This window comes from Pelecanus crispus, chromosome 3 (genome assembly GCF_030463565.1).
Source record: "Pelecanus crispus isolate bPelCri1 chromosome 3, bPelCri1.pri, whole genome shotgun sequence".
NCBI lineage: Eukaryota > Metazoa > Chordata > Aves > Pelecaniformes > Pelecanidae > Pelecanus > Pelecanus crispus.
In genome coordinates, this window is record NC_134645.1 from 127,844,877 (window position 1) to 127,863,577 (window position 18,701).

Here is an 18,701-nt window from a genome sequence, read left to right on the forward strand (position 1 = left end):
TCCAAAACACTAAATTAGTATTTTTCTTTATTTTAGAGCCTATCTCTCTCCTGTTGAATGGAGACAGTGTGTATCTACTTCTCTTTTCCGTTCCACTGTTATATCTGAGCCTCCCACAGATTCATCTGGGAACTTAAAAGTCACACTGACATGTGTCTTGTCTTTGCCTCCATAACCTGCCCTTGCATCAGAACAGCTTTGATATTTTTTTTTAAATTTTTGGCAGAAGTCTTTTTTAGCTCCCCAAAATCTCATGAAAAACTAGAGTTACCAGAAAACCCACCAAAAATGACCCACATTCTGTGCTAGAAAGCCAAAAAAGCATGACACAAAAAACTTACAAGGTGAAGACTTGCTGAGATCGTGTTCAAGAGATCTGTGTATGTTTCTTGGCTTAGACATACAGACTCCCTGACCTCATTAGTCAGCCTCTTAGTCTCACTTTCTTCACTTTTAAAACTGGGTATAGAGATACCTTCTACAACTGCCTTTGGGATACTTGTGTTTGTAAGAACCTGTAGTGTTTGGAAAGTTCAGATATCCTACTAATGTCATCATCCATCACATAGGGAAAGGCAAATACCCACCAATTACAGAAGTTGGATTTGATCCTTTAACTTCACAGTTACTTTTCATCAAAATGCAAAATCACGTCCAGATCATCTATCTTGTATATAAAAGATGAAGGCAGCAAAACAGCAAAGGGAAAACTACTTTCTTGCAAGTGACACTTCTTTCAGTGCAAAAACCTTATAAAAACAGACAAAAAATAATAGGCTCAGAATACTAAAGCTAGATAATGAAAGCAATCAGCACCCTCACAAATTATTCTGTGTTTTGCCTAGCCATCCAGCTGATATGAAACACCCTTCCTATGAAACTGCTTGAAACAAGAATTTTGTCATTTAGCTAGTCTATGAGCCTGGAGCTGTCAGCCTCCTGTGAGTGCCTGGCATCACACTGACAAGGTGACACAAAAAATGACAGGCAAGAAACCAGAGGCTCAGACCTTGGGAGCAGCGAGAAAGTAACATCCTTCTTTCTGAAGTGTAAAAGGGAGCAATGAAATGGGTTTTGAAGCTCAACATGTTTTTTAAATTGTAACAAAGAGCCAAGCTCAAAGCCTTACTGGGGGGTTGCTTTTACAGATGTGCTTACCCCCTTATATATTGTTCTCTCTTTTTTACGCTTCTTTGCTTATCAGGAGGTAGAGCAGCTGCTGTCATAATTTCAGTCATCTTGATTAGCAGCACCGGCCTTCTGTTTGGATGCACGGACTGGAAGAAGCCTGGTGCGCAATGAAGTTTGTGGTGAAACACCTCTGGTGCCCTCTAGAGTTCCCCGATTTCCATGATCTCTCTTAATCTGGCTTTACATTCAGCTAGCTGAGAGGGGCAACACTGGTTCCTAGTGCTGAGGTACTAGTAATCAACAAATTGTTCCTTTCTTTTTTTCTTCCCCCCCCCCCCCCCCTTTCTTTTCCTTGGCTGTTTATTTACCAAAGGCATTATAGTTCCTTCCTCTGGGATTTTTTCCTCACACCCTTTCCCAGGGATTCCTTCTTTGATCTTTCCATAGCAGGGGTTTGATCACCTTCTCCTGCTCTGCTTATGACCAAAGTCCTTTTGGAAGGAATGGGACATTTTTGTGGTTAGGGTGTGAATTTCTAATGTTGCCAATGATTTTTATCATGAGTCTTATGACACCATATTCTCTTATAGTCACAATTCATAGAGTCAAGAGAACAGATGAGAATCTGTTTTCTTTTCTTTTCTTTTTCCTCTTCATTAACAAATAAATTCCATGATTACCATGGAAAAAACAAATATACATTCATCAAAGATGGAAAAAAGCTTGGAGGGCTTTATTTGTTTTTCAACCCAGCACTTAGGATTTCTTAAAAAATTTAAGGCACTCTTATATTTCCCCAAAAAAGGAATGCCATCTCCTCATTTCCAAAGTACTAGGTTACATTGTCCCTTGTCATCAGCACATTTATAACACTTACTTTCTGGTCTTTCTCATATGAGGAGGGCAATGGGGCTTCTCAGCTACATTAGCTGCCTCTCTGGAAAAAGTCTATGCATAGTAGCAACTTGGATGAATCTCATTCATTTCTCTGCCTTCCCATAGAGGAGAGATGCGACCATTAACTAAGTGAAAGGAGAAACTGAAGGAGCTGATGGCTGTGTGAGGGACATGTTCACTCTTTTTCAAAAGTATCCAGTCTTCTTGGATCCGTGGTCTCACTGGTGTATTTGGCTCCACAGGTAGTAACGGGCGGTGAGGCCACTTTTCATCCACAGTTAGCCAGAGGCTCATACATCTTTTTCTCATTCAAAACCAGCAAGTCACAGCATTATGGAGTGTTTTATTTGGAAGATATAATGTGCTATGCTGGAAACCTTTCGTGGCAAACATCCAAGGGCTTCTGTGAGTGCCATGTGCCCCGCAGTGCCATGGCTTAATCTTTGGTCTATAGCTCAGAAACACTCCATAGTCACAGTCTTGGATGTCTCAGATACATTCCCTGGGCAATTCTCCTAGTGTGGAAAATCAGTCCCAAGGCCTAAAATATACAGAGCTGAAATAGTGTTTTGGAAATATGGGGCATCAGCTCTAGGACTCTCTTCTTACTTTCTCCATTGCTTTTACATATGGTAAAAGGAGGTTCATCTGCTGCGAAGGACATGTCCTTAATACACTTATCTGGTTATGAACAGAAAACAACCATGAGGACATACTTTTGCAAGGCAACTTTTGCATATGCTGTTTGCCACTCTGATCCTATAGACTGCTTACCCCTGTCATATATACTGGCCACATTCCAAGGTTTACCTTGACTATCAGTCTAACTCGTGTCATGGTTAGGCCTACAGACCTTCTGAGTAAAGTTATCACAATTTAATTCTCTAGGCAACCTTCACAGGACAGACCTTGAAATCAACAGAAGCACCTCAATGTCAATATAGACACCTCTAACTTAGGGTGTTGCTTGTGTAAGTGAAGAGATTAAAATCTTTTTCCATTTCCTTTACAGCCATGAAAACTCTTATCAGATCTTATTACTTGTCATCTGCCTTGTGTTATTAATTTTGGATAATCATGAAGTGGTTTTCGTGTTCAAAGTTTGAGAAAGTCCAATCAATAGGTTCAAGCTTGCTCTTTCTTCATTATTATTGTTTTAAAATATTTATTTATTTTAAACAAAGGTGTAAACATTCAGTGCAGATGGCCTCTTCCCCCCCACCGAGAGGGAATCTGTTTCTTTTGCTGCATGTCGGAGTTTCACCAGCCTGGGGTATGGAGAAGTCCTTGAGGTAGTTGCCAAACAAGAGTCCAAGCCTTCAGGCACACTTGGATCTTTTCGCTTTTAAGTAAGGACATCATTAAAACATGAGCAGACATAATTGCATCATAGCATTGGGCAGAATTGCAGGCAGGTCTGGATGTCCTTAAACATAAAGATTTATAATATGTTGGCCTGATATTCATTGCCTTCTTTCTGCAGCTTTGCTTGCGCAGTACCAAAATCAGAAATTTTAGCCTTGCCTTTTAGAACAATAGTCTATAGGAGTTGCAATGAGATGCACTACAAAGCTGACAATACCCAGAAGACTCCATTATGAAACCACGATGTTTAATTTTGGGCTTTTAAACTCAAATGAAAGTATTATAATGAAAGCAACTTACTTCAAAGGTGTGGAGCATACCAAAAATTAACCAATTTCAGTGGGAGTTCAGTTAGCCTGAAAAATCAGGCAACTAAATTTGATTTTCAGGAAACACACTTGAATGCTTTGTCATTAATCTTCTGTCTGTCATGTCTGATTTAAATGTAAAATCAGATTTTTCTCCCCAACTTGAAACTTACTTTCCTCAGCAAAGGGAAATTACCCAACTTTCTTAGATTTTTCAAAGACTTTAACTTGCAGAGAAATAAAGTCCACAAAAATTAGAGCAAGGGGAATTACTGATAAAAATGTAAGATAAAGTAGAAGATAATATCTCCTTTTTATGTTCATTACATAAAGTGAGGCTGGAAAAATACACCCTCACAGGAGCATGGCAAGGAGGGCTGGTCAGAAATTTTCCATAAGATGGTTTCTCTTAATAAGCTTCATGGAAAAATTAATAGGTTTGGCATATCCCCATCTATGGAGAATATATTCATCAGGAACTGAAAGTAGAGATGCCGTGAGACTCTGCAGTACCATTTCACTAAAAAAGAGTTGGCTTTTTTATAAGAAATACAATGCTATCTTGAAAACAACTGCTGTATTTGATGATTAGTGGTACATAAGAGGCTAAACTGTGAAGGAGATAGACTCCTAACTCACCCCACAAAATCCTTTTCCAACAAGCACTAAAAGTTTAAGTTTTTTTTTAAGACCAAAACTTTTTAAGTTTAAGATTCTGCTCGGGATACAATACCCATATCTAGGTGTTTCAGTATAAGCCGGATGTCTAAGCTTCCCATGCAGTCAATGAAGATCTAGGACAAGATATAGCTGAGTAAGCAGTAGCATGCAGCGTCTTTTTAGGTGCTATTAGGTATGCCATCAGTCCGTTGCTGCTTTAAAAGGGTGCTGTTCTCCTGTAAGCCTTCTGCATTACCTGACGCAGATGTCTTGTTACCGTAGGGCATCTCAAATAGCACACATTTTTATTCAGCTTGATGGAACCCTCAGTGTAGCTGGAAGAATGATGCAGTTCACCATAAAGGAGACACGTCCATTTCATGTGCTACATCATTCTCCAGACTTCTCTACTTGTATTGAATAAAGCCCCAGGGCTCAATTCAGTTGCCTAAACATTGGCATCTAGTGCCATGTGAGATACACAAAGGTAACCTCCCTGGCATCAAAACACCTAGAAGCAAGGTGGACTTAAGTCCTATACCATATCTAGCAAATCTGTGCAGACGTTTCACATGTCATAGGACATCTCAAATCATTGTAGACTCATACATAGGAACTACATTAAGTTCCCTTTTATGCTAATTGGAGCTTAGGCACTGTTGATGTATAAGCTGGCACTTAGTCTTATGTTCCTTAATATCAGATTTTGTCCCATTCTGGTATTTTCTATGGTCTTGTTCAGCATTTGAGAATACTAAAGTTTTCTGTCCTTGTTCTTAGCCCTACAGATAATTTCTGAAACAATCTCTCTAAGTCTTCACTGTAGTATTCCCACTTTACTCTTCAGGGTGCACTGAGCTATCAAATGAACACAGTAGCATTCCTTTTGCTCAGGAGTCCAAAGGTGCAGAGAGAGCAGGCTGTAAGATTTCTTTTCTATTCAATCTTTTGTTAAACTTACTATTTGCATCTACCAGAAATGAACGATTGCAGATATTGCTAACTTTTAAAATAGATAAACGAGTTTCTTTTGCATGCAAGATCATAAATATTTTTAGATATGACTCAGTATAGTCAGTTCCCCAAATCAAGACCCAGAAGATCACACAAGCAGTGTAAAAATCATGACATAAACATGACTAACACTGACGATGATGATGATGATTTTTATTTTCCTGGTATGCCAGGCATTTCTAAAAACAAAACAAAACAAAACCTACCAAAAAAAAAAAAAAAAAGCGAGTTCTGTTTACCTCTTTTTAATGCTAAATTAAAAAGATCCAGACATTACTAGAAGTCCAAACTTCAAGAGTCCAAACTTCAATAGTCATGTGGTATTATTAATTGATGTCTGCAAAATAGTCCTTGTAAATATTTAATTATCATTTTCCTCTCATTACTAACTGGGGATAAACATACATTCCTGCTTTGAAAAGTGCCTGGAGACTGATGGATAAACATTCTAAAAGCCAGTTATTTGTTAGTAGCCTTTGGGAGGCCTTTTATAAAAGACTGGGCCATTCCCAGTCTGAAATTGAGACATATTTCCCAACTGAGCTCTCACTTTGGTTAGGACTCCCACGTTTGGTGTCTTCCCTAGGATACCAGCTTTCCTAGCAAACAGGGTTCCTATGTCCAGCAGACAGAAAGATCACCCTAAAAGATATCTTGGAGCCTTTGCCATGTTGTATTTTTTTTTACACTTTCAGCTTCCTGGCAATTGTCCATGTCCTGTATAACCTCTTTTCCCTTGGTCCCTACTTTTTCACTTTTTTCTAAAACAGCTGGAAAGACTGAGAAGGCAAAGTGCAGAGGAGAGGGATTCTCACTGAAATTAAATATTCCCATTTCTGACCTACGCATCGTTCTCTGCATTAGAGCAGGGTTTACTGATATGGTGCCTAAGACACCCAGAGAGTTACTGCAGGGACAAGATCTTAACTAGCATGGGATGGGAAATAGTTACTGGTTTATCAAAATCACTGTAACATTTTGTTGTGGTTTTTTCTCACCCAAACAAATATAAAGTATTTATTTCTCAAAATATGTCCGCAAACTCAGAAATAAGCTTCTGTTCCTCACCTTGTCTTCTTTCTGCCCTGAGCAGAATTAGGATAACTGAAATCAGTCTTTTAAAAATTGCAGTGACGTTTAACCTTTGAAATAATTTTTCATTTATGTTTCTAATGAAAATTAAATATGTGGAGGGTTTGTCTGGGTTTTTTATTTTTACTTAGCCCATATCAAAATGCATCATTATACCAATGAGAATAATTCCTTTGCTCATAATAAGGTGTCTAGTACAACTTGAGTTCCCCTGGCCCTTACATGAACATCTTATACTGTGCATGTAATACTTAGGCAAATAGGGCTGAAATTGCTTGCCTAAAAACTGGTCTCTAGTGCCATTTCTGATACCCTAAGGTAGCTGAGACATCCTCACAGAGATGATATCTAAGAGACGGGACCTGTGGGAAACTTGCACACTTCTGGATCTGCAGGTGGAAGGCAGGCTGGATGCCCAAAACATCTCAAGTGACTGTAGATCCATATGTATGCACTGAAATGCTCCTCTAAACCGAGATGAAATTAACCCACTAGAGCTCTGCCTGGCAACTGCATTAATACATCGTTTCAGTAGATGTTAAGTGAGGAGCACCACTGAAATTCAGCTACTTTGCAGTGCAGGAAAAAAAGAAAAATTCAGTGTTATCTTGAAAAAACACTTTATTTGGATGAAAGGTGCAATAGGGTAAATTTATACTAGTAAATTCAACACCACCAGTGCAACGTTTTTGGAACTTGGTTATTTTTACTGTTAGTTGGTTAGGATGGTCCTTGAATTTAGCCTGGCTGAACTAACCCAATGTGAAACATTTCCTGGGCATTGTTTGGGCATTAACATTGGCCAGGGACTATTCCCAATAGGCAGTCGGATTCCACCCTGTTGGATGTTCTTAGCAGCATGGATATGGCCAAACCATGCCAATTGTGCCAGGGGTCAGAGATTGCACCTCGGCATTGCTTAATTTCCTAGTACAGATGCAGCCATACATCCACGTAGGATAACCAGGTCTTGTTCAAGACTGTGCTCTAGGAGAGTGAATAAATCACACAGAGCTGGTTTCATTTACCTGAGAAGGGGGAAGCCAAACCTTCTGGGACTGGAAAAGTAGCAATGCCGAAGAGCCTAGGGCACGGATCTTCTCTTGGTCTCTCTGAAGTCAACAACACTATGTCAATCTGCATCAGCCGAGGATCTGTCCCGCGGTGTTTCAGAACTGAGACTCCTACCAAAACCAACCTTTGAAGCTGTACGTAGTCTGCTCTTTGGCTCTACTCTTTTCTTTTCTGTTTCTCCCATAGGTAATAAATAGTTTAGCAAGCCAATCTTGAATTTCACTATAGCAAAATGAGTGTACTGTAAACTCTTCAATGTATGTGAGTGCATTTATATTTATGTGCATGTGTGCATTTCTTTTTCTGTCTCCTTCCCATTTGTAGTTTGATCACTCATGGTTTTGGAACTCCTGCAATATGTGCTGCCCTAAGCACTTTCCAAACTGTTCTCAGTGAAATGCTGAACTACTTGGAAAAGCACACATCGCACAAAAACGGAGGAGCGGCGGAATCCGGCCAAGGACACGCCAACTCGGAGAAAGCCCCCCTGCGGAAAACTTCAGAGGCTGCTGTGAAAGAGGGCAAAACAGAAAAGACAGACTAGCTACATCAAACAGAATCTATTTCAAGAGAGTCTTGCTGCTGATATTTTTTTTAAATATATATATCATTGAGGGCGATTTATCTCCGGTGGACCAAATCCAAAAAAAAAGGGGGAAAAAGGAAAAAAAAAAAAAAGAAAAAATCAAAAATGAAAATAAAAAAGAGAAAGATTAAAACAGAGAGAAAGAGAGGGCATGAGAGAGGAAAGTATTCAACCCTAAGAACAGCGGTGTACAGTAATTGTGTGATGAAATTGTCACTTTTTTAAAATTTATGTTGCTCTAAACTACTTTTTCGTGCACGTAGTATTTGATTGTTCTGAATGATACACTAACACTGTTTTTTATAAGCACTTCTGGACTTGGCTGAGGTGGCACATGAAATTTGAAGCACTTTCTTCTCCAGCAGCACAGTTAGGGCCAGCGCATCAGTTGTGGGACACACAGTTCCAGCATCCTGGCTTTGCTTGCATGCTGGATAGATTGAAAGAAGGGCTTCCTCTGATCCATCGGAAATGCCTGATCTACTCACCATTGGGAAAACAATATGGAAACCTGGCAAAAGAGGAATTCTTGGGTCATGGGACAAATGAACCATTTGGTGTTGGGGGCTGCTCATCCCCACGTGGGAATGTACAATAAAGCTGCATTGGAATGAGGCCAGAACCTGTTGGGAATCTGTCCTGACCATTCAAGCAGAAGCCATGGTGTCTCTTGTGAAAAGAGTGTGGCAGACTAAAATGAAAAAAACCTTGGTAGTTTCAATAAGAGCCCTGATCCCTCTGTGAACTTCAGATTAAATAACAGCACGGCCTTCTGTCCTCTATCTTCTCAGCCCCTGGTCCCACAACACTGCAGTCTGCCATACCTGGGTCTCTGTTCAACAGGATCAATGCGGGCAATTGGAGTCACCTTTTGTGTTGCCTTCATTTTATGATGCTTTCTTTTCTTCAACAGCTTGTTTCTGCACTTTTATTGTCTTTAGAAATCCAGCTGAGGTGCAGAGGTCTAACAGAATCTGCTCACTTACTGAAAAGAAAACAAAATAAAAAGAAAATGACAAATAAGACAGATTGGCTTGGTCCACAGCAGCTAAGTGGTCATAACCTCGCTAATGTACTTTTGAAATATTACTTTACCACCTATCTATCACACATCCTCACACAGAAAACATTGCAGGCATAGTTTGAGTCAAGAGTCTCTTTGAGTCAAGAGTCTCCTTGAGTCAAGAGGCTTTTTCCAGCTACGTTCTAGCTGCTTCTTCAACAAGATTTTTATTCCCTCCCTTTTCTTGTTTCTCTGATATCACTTCATTGAGAAAGTTAGGACGGATTGGTATTACAATGTGGGGTTATGCTGGCCATCTAAACTGCTTTTAAGATCAGCAGAACCAGACCTTTTCTTCCAAGGAACAATTATTATCTTTCTATGGTAGGAAATAATATAGTTGTCCACGTGTAAGTGTTTAGAGCCATTTGAGATGTTTTGGGGTATCTAAGACAGCCACAGAGTTTTGACAGATATGACATGAAACCTATAGGAGAATTGGACTCACCTGGCAGAGGAGCTGGAAGATCCCAGAAGACAGCACTAGATATCTATGGGTGGCCACTTGACTCGCGCACCAAGTGTCTAGGACAGGTAGAAGAGACCATGTGGAAGTGCATGTCATTCTCCACAGACAACAGTTGGAATGTAATGGTGGCATTTTGCATTGCACATGACTACAAGTGGATTAATCACCCTCCTCTCTTTATAATCAGTGGAGAGAAAAAGGCACTTATAGTATGCAGTTTCTCTCACCTCAAAGTAATGATGAATCACGCCCTGAAAGTGTGTACTTTTCTCAACTAGGTGTAAAGGAAGACATGTGTCTACATTGTAGCTTTCTAGAACTAATTAGCATGCATAACATATTGGATGACCAGCTTTAGACTAAACCTAGGGACGATGACAAATAACTGAGGGCATTTACAACCATGATGTAGGGAGTCAAACTAAATTAACAAGATCAACCTCATCTTCCAAATGTATGGAAGGAAATAGAGCGCTTATGGCATGACATTGTTCCTCTTGAGGTCAGTAAGGACATTGCCATCATGGTGAGAAAACACACTAGGAACTAATGAGTCCCTATTTGCTTGCATATAGAAGCCTACAAAAAAAAAAAAAAAAAAAAAAGAAATCCTATGATTTTGCCCAAATTTGTCCTTGCTTACAGTAGGTGTATAACTTAGATACCTACTTCAGTGCTATAGCATAGCACCCTCTGTGCACTGAGGGAAATAGATGTATCTCCATGGGACTCCACCTCCTTAACACAGTAAGATCAGCTAAGTGCCTAACAGAACTTAAACTTTACTGAATGAATTTTTCACGCCAGTGCCTCTGGAGAAGTGTTAAAATCAAATGAATGATCCTCAGAGATGTCTCTGGCAGAAACATTGTAGAACTGTTCTAGAACATGAAATACTTGCGTGTGAAAGTAGGCAACCATGATTAAAAGTGAAAAGGAAACTCATTTTGATTTTTTTATTGCCCAAATTGAGTGAGAGAAGGGGGGGGGGGGGGGAGAAATAAAAGTTTGACTGTGTCATCTATGCAGATTTGCCACACAAAAATGTACTATAAAGGAATTTAACTGTCGTCCTCTACTTCAAGTTGTGAATAACTTTAAATCAGGTTTTGATGGAGGGAAAAAAGAGAATAAAAAAATTTTTAAATACTTTTTTTTTTTTTTCACTAAGATGTCAGTCTTCTGGAGAAGGAGGGATGATTGGCTGCATAGATAATTCTGTAAAGCTGTTGAGAAGGCAGCATTTTATTACAATCAAATTTAAATGTCTGATATTGGAAACAATAAGTATACAGCATTATTTGAAATATTTACCTATTCAGGATATGGTCCAAGGTCCCAACAATAATTTATTTAGAGACTTGCATCTTTTGTTATTACATAATCACTATGAGCCTCTGCTCTGCAGGCAATAAATTATTTTTTACCTGGAGTACCATTTCATCTATTACTATTAATAAACCTGAGCACTCTTGAAGCCCCAGAACTTCCAGTTTTCAACTTAATGACCCCTATGTATTTTTGGTAAGGTTCAGTACAGATCTGATTCAACTTGATTGAACTGCCATATATTCTTATTAGTAAGAGACTACCTGCATTTATATCCCCAATTTTCTCATTTTTCTTTTAGTATCTTAGCACATTTTAAAAGTAAAATTGTTTTTAAAAGGTAGCTGTGAGGTTTGTTGACATTCACAGGTTCTCTGTTATTTATTTTTAACTGTACTTAACAATGTTATTGAGAAAAAAAAAAATTATTACTGCCTTTTCTACTGAACGAGCTATCAGTTGTTTGGTGTCAAAATGCCTTTGGTTTTTGAAATTGGAACTTTCAGTGTGGTTTTAAGCAATGAATTCACTGATGTTCCTGTTAAAATCTCAGCCTAAGTATAAGTATAAGCCCACTTATACCTGCACAATGTTCCCATGTTGTCTTTTTTTTTTAATTATTTTCTTAGTCCTTGTCTCTATGGAAATGTTGTTATCCCAAAACACATTTATGAAGGAAGGAAGGAAATGGTTTGAAGTTAGTGAGTGCTCACTGGTAGCAAATTCAACTATATTTGTACCTTTTTGACTTTGAAATTAATCCAATCTGGAAAAAAAAAAAAAAGTTCTCCCTTTGAGAGATCATGTTTATTCCATTCAGGTCAAAAATATCAAAGGACTACAGAAAAGTGTCCAAACTTCTGTGGCCAGGGTAATGAATCATTATGAGTTTTGAAACCCCAAAAATAGATACATAGCTCAAGTCCTATCTGAGTATTTGGATCCTGTTGTACTTCAGCCCCTTGCTCAGCTCTGTGTGCATTACACCTTTCCCACCACGAATCCCAAAACTCTTTAAGTAGGTCTCTGAACTTACTTCTTATACTAAGTCCTGACACATTTGACTCACAAAGACCAGCTGCTGATACTTGGTTTTATTAGCAAATTACTCATGGAGTAAACACACTGACTAACCTCATGCCTTTCTTTCTAGAGCGAGGTGTTACTGTGGGTACAAAGAGCTCATGTGTTGACTAAGCTTAGAAGGTAAGTCTCTGGCAGAGCTAGGCGTGCCATTCTTGCCTCCAAATTCTGCCCTAAGATTTGGACCTCTGTTCACACAGTTCTCCATTAGTATCATTACATGGCAGAGATGTATAGTGAAGGGAGAGTTTTATGCAGATGATGAGAACTGGAACAGCATTCGTATGGCCTGTAAAGGGGAGTGAACCACAGGCAAGAAGTGATGACCCTGCCACCTACAACTGAAGACTGTCAAGAATTTTGTCCTTCATGCTGCCATCTTAAACCCTAACTCCTTCTAGGTGTCATTCTGTTGCCTTGGAGAACTGGTACAAGGGGTGAATTTGGACCTTTAATTTACTTCTTTTTTAAAGATAAACTCCAACATTCGTTGAGAAAAGACTTCAGCTCTCCAAATCAACAAGGAGTCTGCTCTTTGAAACTTCTCTTTAACTTTTCCTAAAAACAAACAAACAAAAAATCTGCTACAAAGCAGGCACAATGTATAGTCCTTACAAATCCTGGACCTCTGTGTAAATATTTCCCCAGCTCATCTCTTCCTTTGAACGTGACTCAGTGGCACAGCTGCGGCTCACAATTTTGCAGCAAGGCTCAAAAAGGGCTGCCTTATTGTCCTAAGAGCCAATTTCTCTAACTGCTTTTTTGTTCGTTCATTTGTTTCCTAATACCAACAAGCAGTTTTGGTGTTAGATGTCTTGGGTATCCAAAAGGGCTGCTGGTGAATTCCAAGGTCATTTGACTTTCATTTATCCTTTGGAGATATAGTTCTGCTGCTCTAATTCTTTTTTTTTAAGGACAAGAAGAAACAGCATTAATAGAAGACACAAGCCTGCAACACAAGGAAGAATCAATAAACATAATTATACAGGAACTGTATTTATAAAAATATCCTCTGCCTCTGCCCTCATTACAGGTTCAACAAGACTGCAAGTAGAGCTGTGTGGGGAAAGGGGGAGGAAGATAAAGTCATTTTCCTTTGCCAAGTGAAGGTCATTTGGAGAGGTCTGATCTTTTTTTATTGCTATTCTTTTCTTTATTTTGTACAATTAATTCTGTTCTGTACAGCAGCTGTTGTGATTGTATTTAAATGTGAGTGCGCACTTGGTCACCAACAAACAATGTCCTATTTATTGATTTGGGGTTTTGGTTTGTTTTGGGTTTTTTTCCTTCCACTTTAATTTAACTTAATTTATAATTCAGTGGTGAAAAACATAATCTTTTATATTTCTATTTCCTATACCTGTTTTACATGAGTCTATGAAGATAATGACCACATTTGATCAAACATTTCACGGCAATAAAATCTATGTTGATTTAACCCTGATTTGTCTGGTGCTTGAAAATAATTTCCATCTCTGGAAATGGAATCAAAACAATCAATCCTGGCTAGGAAATAGATCTGCGACATTACAGGACCTAGAACTTCCATCCAATAGATAAGGTGTACAAGCAGAGGAACAACAATACTACTATTCCCCTATTACAGCAAGGAAATCAGTTTATACAGAGATTAAAGGTGGGTTTTATCCCACCTAAATGTAGCTATATTACATAATTATCTCTTCTGGTATCTGTTAACCAGATTTAATTCTTGATGCATCAAGAGAAACATATAATTTGTGCAAGGCATACAAATGCAAGGTAATTTGTACTGTCCTAAAGCAGGAATACAAGCTAGTTGGGAAGATTTACATTATCTCTCTCAACTGACCACAGGGGAGAAGTGGCAGGAATCCTAGTCCCTATCCATTGACAATGGACACAACCTAGAAAACTTGCTAACCCTCGATACTTAATATTTAGATGACCAGACTAAATCGAGATGTATGCCCTCACAAGTGCCTTGCCCATGATTGCATAGAAAGGCTGTGACGATGCTGGCAATCAAATCCGCATCTCCACAGTCTCAAACTAATTCTTTAATCTTCTCCATGAAAGCTTGCAGCAGTTCATTTCCAAGTCCTGCTTCAGCCAAGGGTCTGGGTTAATTGCCAACGCTCCCACTCTGAATTTTGATCCCAGTGTTGTGGCACAAGGTTTGACTCTTCCCAGGCAGAAACGAGAGTAAAAAAAAAAAAAAGTCTTTAGATGTAAATAGCATCCTCTTTCAGGTATGATTTGGAGCAACTCCAGCTTAGATGTTTAGCCAAACTTTCCAAAACAAACAAATCTGAAAAGTTTTACTGAAAAAAAAGATGTGTTTTTTTAAAGAAATTTCCTAGACATACTCAGTTTCAAAACTGTTTGGGAACCTGATGACAACCCTTCTTCCTGTGTTGTTTCAGTGCTTGCAGAAATTACTTTATGAGTAATTCTAGACAACGACACACCAAGGGCAAAGCTACAATGGCAGAAAGTTTGGAAGGATTTCAGGTGAAAAAGGAAACAGTTTGGGAGGCAGTTCCCACATGTTTAAACTTGGTTTATCCAACCCCCACCTCTGTTCCCTAGCAAATGAACTCTCAATAATTAATATTACCCCTCTAATCTTCTGGGAAATACAATTTCCCAAGTGCTATAGTGAATTCCTCTGATCAGTTCTGTATGTGCTCATCTCCAAAGTCAGGAAACACAACTATGACATATTCATCAGTATTTTACAGTCACATGAGATGTTGCCTCTCCCATCTCTCTCCACTTTGGTATGTAAATTTTCCACTCGTTCCATTAAAACAAAGAGAAGGCAAACCTGCTGAGATTTGCAGAAGTGCAGTGCCAAAATACATGTCAATGTGCACAAGTAGCCTCTAATTTGTAGACACTGCAACATACAAGAAGATGAAAAGGAAAAAGAAATAAGAAAAAAAATCCACCTCAGACTTTAAATGCAAACTGCATATAAAGACATTGTGCAAATTTACATTCAAAGTAAGTGACCAGGCAAAAAAGGGACCAAATCTGTAAAATGTTGAGTGTCCTGAACTCCCAGGATTAGCAGAATTGATGAAGTATGTATGGTGATATTTGTCCGCATGTTCAACAACAGAACTTCCACTTATGTTAGAGAGGCTGGGTATTCACTTATATTTTTCTGGAAAATACAGTTAATTTCTAGGTAGACACCAAAAGCCAAATCTCTCAAAATGTCTAGTCTCTTAACTGCTATTTAGGTTCATCTTCCCATAGAAAAGACATGAACAAGAAATCAACAGGAACTTCAAGCCTTAATGGAAAGGGCATTACGCTCTGGGCAAAGTTTATGTTGTTTTTTTAATGGAAATATATTTGAATTTGTGATATATAAATGAAATTTCTGAAGCAACTCAAAATGTCAGGCTTTTGGAGAAAGGATTACTAGGATTACACCACAGTATGGGACAGAATTCTGCTCATTCAGGATCTAGCACACTGGGCAGACCCACACAAAGAAATCAAGGCATGGTTTGTAGTCATTTTATACCAACAGACACACTGAAGACATGATTCAGTCACCCACATATAAGCATCAAGTAACATTTTAGACAGCCCTGTCTATCCTGCCTGGCTTCCCACTGCTTCTCCAGAAGGATCAAGGTCTCTTGCAGCTTCACTGTATCTGTCAATCCCTTGTGTATATCTTGGATACTCAAGGAAAACTGAAACAGTACTAAACATCATCTTTCAGCAAGCATGCTGTAGAATGCGTAGACTGTAGAATACAGTCTACACATACAGCCTACTCACCCAGAAGTACCATTTTGATTCAGTGGCCCACACGCAGGCATGTGCTGCCATTTCAGCAGCCCAGGAGTATTCTGCTTGGTGTCCATCTGCTACTCCAGAAGAGAAAGGGATTCCCACAGATCCATGTGGAACCATCTTAGCAATGTATATAAATACCTGATGAGGGGAGTAAACAAGACAGAACCAGACTCTGCTCAATAGTGCCCACTGACAGTACAAGAGGTGAAGGGCACGAATTTAAATACTAGAAACTCCATTAAAACACAAGAAAGTTTTTTACTGTGAATTTATTTGTACTCTAAACTAGGTTGCTCAGAGACATTGTGGACTCTCCATCCTTGAAGATTCTCAGAGGCTGACAAGACATGGCCCTGAGCTCAGGATGACGCTGCTTTGAACAGGGTAGTTGGACTAAATGATCTTGAGACACCCTTTCCAATCTCAGCTATTCTGTGATTCTGTGAACCCTTTGGGCTGGGTTCAGTTGACCACACACAGAACCTAACAGCTTTTGAGACAAATATGATATCCTGCCTAATCCGTATGCACTTTTGCAGAGAGGACATGTCACATTTTCCAGCCTTACTCTGATTCCTTAGATACTCTAGTCCATAAATACATGAAACTGTGAAAAGAGCAGCTGCCTTGCATCTGGTTACATTTTGATACCTGTGCCAATACAAGCCAGTGTACTGGTGGCATGTACACAAACGGCTTCATCACCTTATGAAACTCAACTTCTGCATCTAGAGCCTTGGATTGGACAAGTAATGGCAAGAGGATGAGTCCCATTACTGTTATCACCTAGAGCTATCTAGTTTTCGCATGTGGGTTTTTTTTATTAATTAATGCATTTAACACAATTAATGAACCGCTCTGGGCTATTATTATGGCCAGCTAAATTAAGGAGTTATCAAAGCACTGAGTCTTTGCCAATCAATATACAGTGTGAAGCCAGTAATAAAACTACACAGAAAATTAGGAATGGTCAGTAGAGAGCATATTAGTGCAACTGGATGCTCTGTGAATAAAATGTTGGAAGTATGCCAAGATATTATCTCCTTATTTGTCAAATTTGGACCTGGGAAATAAGTGGGAATACTTTCCCTTGAAAATTGCCTATGATGTGAAAATAAAAATGAAAGACAAACAAACAACCCATTATTCACCAGAAAAAAATGTTGCACAATGAACTAGGGAAAGATCTATCAGGAAAAGAACTTAAAAAGCAAACCAGCAGTTTTGATTCAGATTGAAAGGGATTAGGATGAAGTTTCTCTGCCTTTACTCCTATCAATTAAAACTGAAAGTAGAAAAGCTGTGTGACAAAACCACTTTTGAAAACCGCATCAGAAGAATATAATGCTTGTGGTAGCACCAAGTGTTTTGACTAAGCAGAAAATCCTCCATGCCTGTTGAATAAGCCAAGTGTACTATGACAGCAGAAGGTTCTGTGGATCCAGTCGTGCCGTTCTGGAGAAGAATGAAGAGAGAGACATGACTGACCTTTGCCTACTTTTCGTAGTTACCACAGCATCAGTTTTTAACTCTCTTTAATCTGCATTTCACTGAGCCCCTAAACAAAACCACAGCTTTGCACAGGTCTCTAATTTTAGATGTAAAAGTCAGATATCTTTTTGAACTGGTTGTTTAGAGCATTTCCATTGACTGTAGAGGAAGCTTAGCTTGACTAAATACCTAACTTTTAAGTAGAAACAAAAAAACACACTAAACTCACCTTCAGTCAAAATTAAATGAGAGAAACTTTTGATCACCATTAGTTCAGCTCAGAACTGAATTGGTGCCCCTGAAGAAAGAGCTGTAGCAACTTTATCTGTAGCCCACCCTGACCTCCAGTTTTGCAGGTTCAATTCATCCAACAGATTGGACAATGTTTTCAATTGCAGTTAGTTAGCTGGTATTACAGCCTCTGCTCCAGGTTCTTGACTGTTATCAACCTGCTTAGCTAGACTCAAGGCTGTTGTCTTGAGGAAAAAAAAGAATCAGGTCACCTCAGAAATGGTTGTCACATAGACACATGCAAGAATCTGCACAAGAAGAATATTCCTCATGACAACAAACAAGCTCATAGCAAAACTACACCAGTGGCAAACCAAGCAATCACAGATGAAGTTCTGAGTAATTTTTTTGTTTCATTGGTTGGCTGGGTTTGTTTTTTTTTTTTTTTCATTAGTGCTGCTAAACACTGTTTGGACTGATCTCTTGCCCTGAGGCCAACAGTCATAGTCTGGCCATACCTGTACAATTAAACTTTAGCCGCAACCCAGACAGGGAATTGTCCCTAGCCTGTGCTGAAAAGGTGTTTCCACCAAATAACCAAGGAAGTGACAGGTTCCCTGTCATGCGGTGTCTTCTGCAAGACACACAGGCAGCAGGACCAGGTGATCTAGATGCTCTTTCAGCTATTTTAAACAACAAAAACAGTATTTGGGGCAGCGAATGTATTCTGATCTGTATTAATTGGTACGTATGTTTGCAGCTCTGTGCACATTTCCTTACTAATTGCCTGCCAAAACTTTAGCTGGATTCTATTCAGTACCCATTCAGTTAGGATGGTAGGAGATGGATTTTGACAATCCAATCTCAGCTGCTATTAATATCTTCTGGGTAGCCTCTCTCAGGAGTCTATGATCTCAGCTTTCATAAGTAGCTTCTTGCCACTTATCTGCTCCTTTGGAGTAGTGGATTATGTTTCATTACATAAAATGTTCCTGTCAACCACTTCTGACACATAGATAATCTCAAACTTTGTGCAAAATGCAGTAAAGACAGACTGCTTTGAGGAAGATCACTAAAAACTTTCCATAAAATATCTACCCATAATTT

The 18,701-nt window shown here is 39.0% G+C and overlaps 1 protein-coding gene across 1 annotated transcript in view; it reads left to right on the forward strand.

Annotated features, from left to right (window-relative positions):
• Positions 1–8,085, forward strand: part of TFAP2D (transcription factor AP-2 delta) — a 49,930-nt gene extending 41,845 nt beyond the window's left edge. Inside the window, exon 8 of the mRNA XM_075708211.1 lies at positions 7,866–8,085. Within this exon, the coding sequence (XP_075564326.1) occupies positions 7,866–8,085 (220 nt within the window). The remainder of the gene's footprint in view (positions 1–7,865) is intronic.
• The last annotated feature ends 10,616 nt before the right edge of the window (positions 8,086–18,701 follow it).